We start from the raw sequence: 10,871 nt of genomic DNA on the forward strand, positions 1-10,871 counted from the left end.
ACCATAACTCTATCAAGCTTCTTTAACAGCCCCATATTACCCATAGGGGTTTTGTTCCATGTAAACTGAAACCCATAAGACTTCAAGTCCTCCACTTCTATAAAACTCAAACAATCAACAAAATCTTCAACTCCTTTAGGAGTTCTAGAACAGCTTTCAGAATATTCCGAAGGTTTTAAAGCAACATTAAAATCACCTAATAAACCCCAAGCTTCCCTATTAACAACCAAACTATGTTTTTTCAAATTATCCCAAAGCAATCTTCTTTCAATATAATTCGAAGCAGCATATATAAAAGACAAATACATGCCAATATCCGAATTACACAATTTCACATAACAATGAATAACCTGTTTGGATTGAGACAGCAGAATCACATCAAAAAGTCTCGGATTCCACCCCACTATTATTCTAGTACCAGCTTCACAACTATTATTATTAGATATCCAATCCCACTGCCCAAAAGTCTTAGCACAAACACTCTTGAGATTTAAAATTTTGACATGAGATTCAATCACAGCACAAATACCAAGGTTATTACACCTAATAACATCAATAACCTCCTTCTGCTTAACAGACTTATTCAATCCCCTAACATTCCAAGCACCAACAGACATCATTGGGAAAAAAAAGAATTTTTGGCATTTACCTCCTCAAATGCCTGAGAACTCCCCAACTTACTGCTATTATTATCCGCCTCCAACTTATCTTTATTCACTTTATTACTTTCATTTCCTTTCTTCTTCCCCTCTCCCTTGATTGAAGACATCAATTTATTATTCTTGCTTTCATTAGAACCCATTTCACCTTCACCACTATCAACATTTTGATTAGCAACAGTCTTCATAATCTTATCATCCTCTTCCATTTTATCCAATACTTCCTCTTCAATCTCTCCCAAAATTCCAAAGCTGTTTTTATTACTTAATCCCTCCCCTGTTTTATTCTCACTACCAATACTAACATTGCCCATCTCTGTCTTGTTATCCTTTTCCACTACAACCTGCTGCTTATTATTCTCCTTCAACCCCCGATTTCCTATATCATCTTTCCCATTAACAAACTTCTCATAATTTCTATTCTTTTCTAAATTCCAGTGACTTACTCCTTTATTACTCCAATTCCAATTTTGCCCTTTACCATTTCCACCTCTGCTCCCATTATTGCCTTTAGAAAAAATACCCCTTCTCCAATTCCCATTCTTTCCATTATTCTTCATATTATTTGATTGATAATTACCCACTTGATATTTACTAGTGCCTTCACCATCAATGTTACCCATAACCTTTTTATATTTAACTTCTGTGAAACCATCCCCATTAACAACTTCCTTCCCTTTATTATTCTTTAGATTTCTCACTTCTTCATTATTATCCTCCTTCACAACATTCATAGCAGCAGCACAAACTTTATCTACATGCCCATAGACTTTGCAATGATTACATCTAGAAGGAATCCAAGCATATTCAACATCAAAACTTTGAATCACAGCAGAATTAGAAACAAAATCCCAAGTAGCAATATCAATCTTCTTTCTCCATTCCTTCCCAGCTGCCATTTCAACAAGAATTCTAGCATAAGCATTCCTTCCTTTATGTTCCAAACACATATCCTCAGTAAAGGAATCAAAAGCCAAAGGAATACCTATCTTACTAGCAATTCTACATAAGTTTTCACCACTCCAAACTTCCAAGGGCAAATCAAATATTTTAATCCAAACAGGAATTTTATCATGCTTGTTCTTAGTTAATGTCAAACCAGGCCTCCATCGTTGAAGAAATAAAGGCATATTATTAAACATTAACCAAGGACTACCCTCCAAAACAGATAACATCCCCATTTCATCACTGAATTTAAAGAAGAAAAAACCTTTGCTGTTCATGAATACCTCTTCCAAACCCATATTCTTCCACAATCTTCTTACTTCTTTCTGAATAACAGGGAACGCCAACTTCTTGTCAATCATATAACCATAAGCATCGTTTCATTCTTGAGTTCCACAATAGAAGTCCATGCAATTTAAGCAAAGTTTATGTGCATTGTTTGATTCTTGAATCCCACAATAGAATTCTAAGAAATTTAGCAAAGCTTTCATGAGCATTGTTTCATTCTTGGGTTCCACATTAGATGTCTATGCAATTTAGCAAAGCATTGATAAGCATTGTTTAGTTCTTGAGTTCCACAATAGAAGTAGTCTTTGCAATTTAGCAAATCTTTGATGAGCATTGTTTAATTATTGAGTTCCACAATAGAAGTGTATGCAAATGAAACAAAGCTTTGATGATCATTGCTTCATTCTTGAGTTCCACATTAGAAGTCTATGCGATTTAGCAAAGTTTTGATGAACATTGTTTAATGCTTGAGTTCCACAATAGAAGTAGTCCTCGCAATTTAGCAAAGCTTTTATGAGCATTTCTTTATGCTTGAGTTCCACAATAGAAGTCTATGCACTTTAAGCAAAGCTTTGATGAGCGTTGTTTTATTCTTGAGTTCCACATTATAAGTCTATGCAATTTAGCAAAGCTTTCATGAGCATTGTTTATTTCTTGAGTTGCACAATAAAAGTAGTCTTTGCAATTTAGCAAAGCTTTGATGAGCATTTCTTTATTCTTGAGTTCCACGATCGAAGTCTATGCAACTTAAGCAAAGCTTTGACGAGAATTGTTTCATTTTTGAGTTCCACATAATAAGTCTACGCAATTTAGCAAACCTTTGATGATCATCGTGTCATTCTTGAGTTCCACAATATAAGTCTATGCAATTTAAGCAAAGCTTTGTTGAGCATTGTTTGATTCTTGAGTTCCACAATTGAAGTCTATGCAATTTAGCAAAGCTTTCATGAGCATTGTTTCATTCTTGGGTTCCACATTAGAAGTTTATGCAATTTAGCAAAGCATTGATGAGCATTGTGTAGTTCTTTAGTTCCACAATAGAAGTAGTCTTTGCAATTAGCAAAGCTTTGACGAGTATTGTTTAATTCTTGAGTTCCACAATAAAAGTGTATGTAATTTAAACAAAGCTTTGATGGACATTGTTTCATTCTTGAGTTCCATATTAGAAGTTTATTGCATTTAGAAAAGTTTTGATGAGCATTGTTTAATTCTTGAGTTCCACAATATAAGTAGTCCTCGCAAGTTAGCAAAGCTTTGATGAGCGTTTCTTTATGCTTGAGTTCCACAATAGATGTCTATGCACTTTAAACAAAGCTTTGATGAACATTGTTTCATTCTTGAGTTCCACAATAGAAGTGTGCAATTCAAGCAAATCTTTGATGAGCATTGTTTCATTCTTGAGTTCCACATTAGAAGTCTATGCAATTTAGGAAAGTTTTGATGAGCATTGTTTAATTCTTGAGTTCCATAACAAAAGTAGTCTTCGTAATTTAGCAAAGCTTTGTTGAGCAATGTTCAATTCTTGAGTTACACAATAGAACTCTATGCAATTTAAGCAATGCTTTGATGAGCACTGTTTCATTCTTGAGTTCCACATTAGAAGTCTTTGCAATTTAGAAAAGCTTTGATGAGGATTGTTTAGGTCTTGAGTTCCACAAGAGAAGTAGTCTTCGCAATTTAGCAAAGCTTTGATGAGCATTTCTTTATTCTTCAGTTCCACAATAGAAGTCTAGGCAATTTTAGCAAAGCTTTGACGAGCATTGTTTGATTTTCGGGTTCCACAATATAAGTCTATGCAATTTAAGCATTGCATCGATTAGCATTGTTTAATTCTTGAGTTCCACAATAGAAGTAGCCATTGCAATTTACCAAAGCTTTGATGAGAATTGTTTAAGTCTTGAGTTTCACAATAGAAGTGTATGCAATTTAAACAAAGCTTTGATAAGTATTGTTTCGTTCTTGAGTTCCACATTAGAAGTCTATGAAATTTAGCAAAGCATTGATATGCATTGTTTATTGAGTTCCACAATAGAAGTAGTCTTCGCAATTTAGCAATGCTTTGATGAGCAATGTTTAATTCTTGAGTTCCACAATGGAAGTCTATGCAATTTAAGCAAAGTTTTCAGAAGAATTATTTCATTCTTTAGTTCCACATTAGAAGTCTATGCAATTTAGTTCAATAAGCATTGTTTAATTCTTGAGTAACTCAATAACAGTCGTCTTCGCAGTTTAGCAAAGCTTTGAAAAGCATTGTTTAATTCTTGAGTTCCACAATAAAAGTCTATACAATTTAAGCAAAGCTTTGATGAGCATTGTTTCTTTCATGAGTTCCACATTAGAAGTCTATGCAATTTAGCAAAACTTTGATAAGCGTTGTTTAATTCTTGAGCTCCACAATAGAAGTTGTCTTCGCAATTTAGCAAAGCTTTGATTAGAATTGTTTAATTCTTGAGTTCCTCGATAGACGTCTATGCAATTTTAGCAATGCTTTGATGAGCATCGTTTGATTCCTGAGTTTCACAATAGAAGTCTTTGCAATTTAAGCAAAGCTTTGATGACCATTGTTTGATTCTTGAGTTCCACAATAGAATTCTATACAATTTAGCAAAGCTTTTATGAGCATTGTTTCATTCTTGGGTTCCACATTAGATGTTAATGCAATTTAGCAAAGCATTGATGAACATTGTTTAGTTCTTGAGTTCCACAGTAGAAGTAGTCTTTGCAATTTAGCAAAGCTTTGATGAGCCTTGTTAAATTCTTGAGTTCCACAATAGAACTGTATGCAATTGAAACAAAAGTTGTGATTAGCATTGTTTCATTCTTGAGTTCCACATTAGAAGTCTATGCAGTTTAGCAAAATTTTGGTGAGCATTGATTAATTCTTGAGTTCCACAATAGAAGTAGTCCTCGCAATTTAGCAAAGCTTTTATGAGCATTTCTTTGTGCTTGAGTTCCACAATAGAAGTCTATACACTTTAAGCAAAGCTTTGATGAGCATTGTTTCATTCTTGAGTTCCACATTATAATTCTATGCAATTTAGCAAAGCTTTGATGAGCATTGTTTAATTCTTGAGTCCCACAATAGAAGTAATCTTTGCAATTTAGGAAAGCTTTAATGAGCATTTCTTTATTCTTGAGTTACACAATAAAAGTCTATGCAATTTTAGTAAAGCTTTGACGAGAATTGTTTCATTCTTGAGTTGGAAGTCTACGCAATTTAGCAAAGCTTTGATGAGCATTGTTTCATTCTTGAGTTCCACAATATAAGTCTATGTAATTTAAGCAAAGCTTTGATGAGCATTGTTTGATTCTTGAGTTCCACAATTGAATTCTATGCAATTTAGTAAAGCTTTCATGAGCATTGTTTCATTCTTTTTTTTTTGAAAAGAGCCAAAGCTCAGCAAACTTTATTAAAAAGAATAAAAGAATACAACATCAAACAAAAACAAAAAAGTCAAACAAATTACAAATTAACCAACCTATCCATAACCAACTACCAAGCCACTTTCTAAAAACTAGAAATAACCACCCAAAAACCCAATAAACCCTAATATCCTTAAAGGTAGCCCAAGGACTTATTGAAAGAGGAAAAAAAAAGGTAACTTCACCCCCTTGCACCACCAATAACCCCAAAAATCATAAAATCCAAAGCAAGGGGTAAGGCCCTTAAAAAAACCCTCAATCCATTGGCTAAACTTTAAGAAAAAATCCAATAAACCCACAACCCTCATAACACAATACACAAAATATAACCAATAAAAGATAACACAATTAAAGAACTCAAAATTGTGATAACAAAAAAACCCCATGAAATAATCATTCCCGAATCTTCTGTCCCTTTTCCTTTCCTCCATCCTCCTCTTAGTCTTCAACAGGAAACCCTCCATCTTCTTGCATCTACTGCCCAACTCCATCCATTGCAACAACTTTCTGCACCACAAACACAAGCCAAAACACAACAAACTAACACCAAAACACCAGAAAATCAGAATTAGTTTCATACTAGACATGGCATCAATCACATGTCTAGGATTCTCTATTTGGATAATCTCAAAAAAGATCATATCCAAATAGAAAATCCTATAGGAACAAGTTACATGATTTAAGAGAAAACTCTCAAACCAGTAACATATTCCGTCAATTCCTTTGTGTAAACACTTATTCCAAAAATACCCCCACCAAATTCCAGCAATAAGATCACCACCATTTAATTGCCTCCGCTGCCTATCCCAAAACGAACCCCACTAAACAGCAATTTAGCAAACCAGAAAATGACATCCATAACTTAGACTTTATCCATTCTAAAAATACCCCAGGCCATATAAATTTTATCATTGACCATCTTAGCCTTTTTCCTCAAACCCAACAGCTTTAACCGAATTTCATTTTCAATACAAGTAATCACCCCCTCAACCGAATTTCTTTTTATACTAAAAAGTCTAGAGCTCCTCTCCCTCCAAATCTCACTACACAACTAGCAAACATACATTTAATAATCAAATTCTCACCAGAATTCAATTTAAGCAAGTTGCATAACTTTAAAATCAAATCATTCCAGTCATCCGCTAAAAAATTAATACCCACCTTATTGCAGAAATACCTCCAAATATTGTGGGTATAATCACAATTAAAGAACAGGTGGTTATGCGAATCAGGCACATCAGCACAAAACGGACAAAGTAAATTACCAGACACTTCCCATCCTCTGACACGATCCTGTGTTTTTAATCTTTTCAAAATGGCCATCCACAAAATAAACGAGTTCCGAGGAATGCAATTAGCATACCAAGCAATATCATGCCAAGGAACTTTATCTCCAAAGTTATTAATATCACACCACACCTGTTTACATGAAAAATTTTTACACATACCTTTCTTATCTCTCCACCCTGCAACATCACTCAAATTATGATCAATACAAAACATGGGAGCATCCTTCAATCCAGGGAACTTATTAACCCATTCAACCGGCCACGTATAAGTATCATAGTCAAGATCATCACTGACCACTGAAGAATCACTAAACCCATTACTAACCCAATCTCTTCTAGATATAATTGAACAAAGAATACCTAATGGGTGCCACCAATCATGCCATAGAGAAGTATTCCTCCCATTTCCCACACACGAAACAACATGTGGCCTGGCAATTTTCCTAACTTATAGAAACCTCTTCCAAGTCCAGTTCATACTTTTTTTCTGCAAAATATCCCAAAAATTTCTGTTACCAATATAATTGGCTCTCACCCACTGAACCCACAGAGAAAATTTGCTATTAATCACATTCCATACATGTTTAGCTAACAAAGCATCATTCCATTTTCTTAAATTCTTGACTCCCAAACCTCCATACACTTTTGGCTTACAAACATCTTGCCAATTGACTTTAGCTTTCCCTTTGACTATCTCACCATTCGCCCATAAGAAACTTGTGCACACCTTTTCAATCTCCTTAATAGTAGCAATGGGTATTTTAAATATCGAAGCCCAATAAACATGAATGGATGTCAAAACAGAATTAATGAGCTGCAACCTACCAGCAAACGATAAAGTCTTACTTTTCCAATTGAAAGTTCTCATCTTAATCTTCTCAATCAACTTTTTACAATCTCTTTCAAACAGCTTAGTAACACACATAGGAACACCCAAATATTTAAACGGAAATTTCCCAATATCAAAAGGAAGTATAACCAAGATAATCCTTCTTATATTAGGCTTAACACAACTAAAGAAAATATGACTTTTTTCCATACTCACCTTCAGCCCTGAAACTTTTTTGAACTCATCAAGGGCATCCCTTATAACTCTAGCCGAATTCCCATTACCATAAGAAAAAACCAACAGATTATCAGCTAAGCATAAATGAGAAATTTTAAGGGCCATACACTTACTATGAAACTTAAAATTCTAGGAATCTTCAATATGCTTACCAAGGATGATATTAAACACCTCCATAACTATAGTAAATAGGTAAGGAGATAGAGGATCTCCCTGCCTAAGACCCCTCTTTCCTTCAAAATACCCATGATCTTCACCATTTAAATTAATCATGAACCACGGGGAAGAAACACATGCTAATCCACTGGGTCATAATCGGATGAAACCCAAACCCCTTCAAAATTCTATTAAGAAAATTCCAATCCACCGTATCATATGCTTTTTGAATATCAATCTTTATGGTACATTTAGGAACTCCCCTCTTTTTTTTATACCCCACCATCAACTCCTGAGCAAGAAGAATACTATCCAAAATAGATATGCCAGGAACAAACGCAGATTGATTTTTACTAATAATATCTCCCAAACTGTTTCTAAATTGCGAAGACTACTTCTATAGTGGAATCAAGAATTAAACAATATCAAAGCTTTGCCAAATTGCAATGATTATTATAATGTTGAACTCAGGAATGAAACAATGCTCATCAAAGCTTTGCTTAAAGTGCATAGATTTCTATTGTGGAACTCAAGCATAAAGAAATGCTCATAAAAGCTTTGCTAAATTGGGAGTACTACTTCTATTGTGGAACTCAAGAATTAAACAATGCTCATCAAAACTTTGCTAAATTGCATAGACTTCTAATGTGGAACTCAAGAATGAAACAATACTCATCAAAGCTTTGTTAAAATTACATACACTTCTATTGTGGAACTCAAGAATTAAACAATGGTCATCAAAGCTTTGTTAAATTGCCAAGACTACTTCTATTGTGGAACTCAAGAACTAAACAATGCTCATCAATGCTTTGCTAAATTGCATAGACAACTAATGTGGAACCAACGAATGAAACAATGCTCATGAAAGCTTGGCTAAATTGCATAGAATTCTATTGAGAAACTCAAGAATCAAGCAATGCTCATCAAAGCTTTGTTTAAATTGCATAGACCCTTCTATTGTGGAACTCAAGAATGAAACGATGCTCATCAATGCATTGGTTAAATTGCATAGACTTCTATTGAGGAACTAAAGAATTAAACAATGCTCATCAAAACTTTGCTAAATTGCGAAGACTACTTCTATTGTGGAACTCAAGAATTAAACAATGCTCCTCAAATCTTTGCTAAATTGCAAAGACTTCTAATGTGGAACTCAAGAATGAAACAATGCTCATCAGAGCTTTGCTTAAATTGTATAGACTTCTATTGTGGGACACAATAATTAAACAATGCTCTTCAAAGCGTTGCTAAATTGCAAAGACTACTTCTATTGTTGAACTCAAGAACTAAACAATGCTCATCAATGCTTTGCTAAATAGCATGGACATCTAATGTGAAACCCAAGAATGATACAATGCTCATGAAAGCTTTGCTAAATTGCATAGAATTCTATTGTGGAACTCAAGAATCAAACAATGTTTATCAAAGCTTTGCTTTAATTGCATAGACTTCTGTGACAACCCTATTTTTCCCAAAAAGCATTGTAAACACTCGAAAGCTAAAAAGCAACAAAATTAACCTCAAAAATAAAAGTGTTCAAGTATCTAAGTTGGGATACATCAAATATTAGATATCATGCCAAGGTTTCCAAGAACATAAAGAACGCTCAAAACCGGGTTATATTGAAGAAATTATAACCACTCGTATATTTACGACACGACGTTAAAACATTATTTGACATAAAAAGTAGAATCTCAATAAAATACATTTTAGCCTTAAGTATCTAAACCAAAGTCGTAGATCTCGTTGAAAGGTGAGCGTACATAAAAAGATCGCCCAAATTGGACCTCGTATGGAGAAGTTACGAATTTTCAAAATTTCGTAACAGTAGTAGAGGGCTAAAAACTCAGATTGAAGATCGAGTGTTATTTAGCTATCACCACCTAAACGGAAGTTGAAGATCTCCTCAGTGGTAATAAAACAATAAAAAGACAAACGAAAACCGGCATCGAATAAAGAACCTATGAATTTTTAACGAACTTTAGGAGGCCCGGCCTATTAAAAATATATCATTAAAAATAAAGTCAATACTAGCCGACGGAGTCTAAATGAAAGTTGTAGAGCATAATCTCACCTACGCGTGGATATAAAGAACGCAAAAAACGGAGCTCGTACGCGAAAGTTACGGAATTTAGAAGTCGGAAGCAGGGATTACGCCCCGCGTACTAGACCCAGAGTCGAGTCTCATCGGCCCGCCCAAGCTACGCTCGGCTAGACCCAGGAGTCCCATCGACCCGCCCAAGCTACGCTAGCTAGACCCGAGTCGTAAGCCATGACGCCATTTTACGCCCCGCGTACTCCGGAAGTACGCACCGCGTACGAGGTTTTCCAGCCCTATAAATAGAAGGCATGAGCTCGAGTCTTGGCACACCTTCACCATTTCTCAGCCATTCTCCCAGCTCCAGAGACCATTTTCTCACCTCGGTTTCCGCACTCGAGCCCCCGACGAAAGATTTACGCTGCAGAGACCCCCGAAGAGCCCGACGACGCAACCATCCGCGGTCGAAGTTCTGCTCAACTCTAGCCTCTCTCTTCAAACTTAACGAGTGAGTTCATACCCCTACTTTTCAATTCTTTTCATGTTTTAGGGGGGAATACAATTACAAATCAAAGTATCATTTTTATAATATCGTTCTTATAAAGTTTTGATACAAAAATAACCTTATGTTTAAAGTGCTATTATATCACCAAGTGGTTATTACCAAATGGGAAATACTTTTGAGAAACTATAATGAGTGTAGTATTCAAGTGATTCATACGTTTTACATATACATCTCGACAAATGAAATGCTTTCAAAAGAAGTAAAGTCTTTATTATCGTAAATCTGTTTGTACCTAGTAATGTGAGACAGCTTCACGTACGTTCGAGTATGCATTATTAAGTCCTGTATTATATACCATAATCCCTTGTAGGGGGAGCGTGATACTTGTGTATAGATCTATACGGGATTGACAATCCCACACCTAAGCTGTTAGCTACAGCTAGGCCGGCAGGCCTGAGGTGACAAATGTCATAACAGTTCCAACGCCTGAAGAACGTTGTTA

General features: G+C 35.1%; 1 protein-coding gene across 1 annotated transcript; it reads right to left on the bottom strand.

The window, feature by feature from the left end:
* Window positions 1–616: 616 nt before the first annotated feature.
* LOC111881168 (uncharacterized) lies at window positions 617–1,966 on the bottom strand. Its single transcript, XM_023877562.2, has one exon. The coding sequence runs from the start codon at window positions 1,964–1,966 to the stop codon at window positions 617–619; it is 1,350 nt and encodes a 449-aa protein (XP_023733330.2).
* Window positions 1,967–10,871: the final 8,905 nt, after the last annotated feature.

Source organism: Lactuca sativa, chromosome 7 (genome assembly GCF_002870075.4).
Source record: "Lactuca sativa cultivar Salinas chromosome 7, Lsat_Salinas_v11, whole genome shotgun sequence".
NCBI classification, from domain to species: domain Eukaryota; kingdom Viridiplantae; phylum Streptophyta; class Magnoliopsida; order Asterales; family Asteraceae; genus Lactuca; species Lactuca sativa.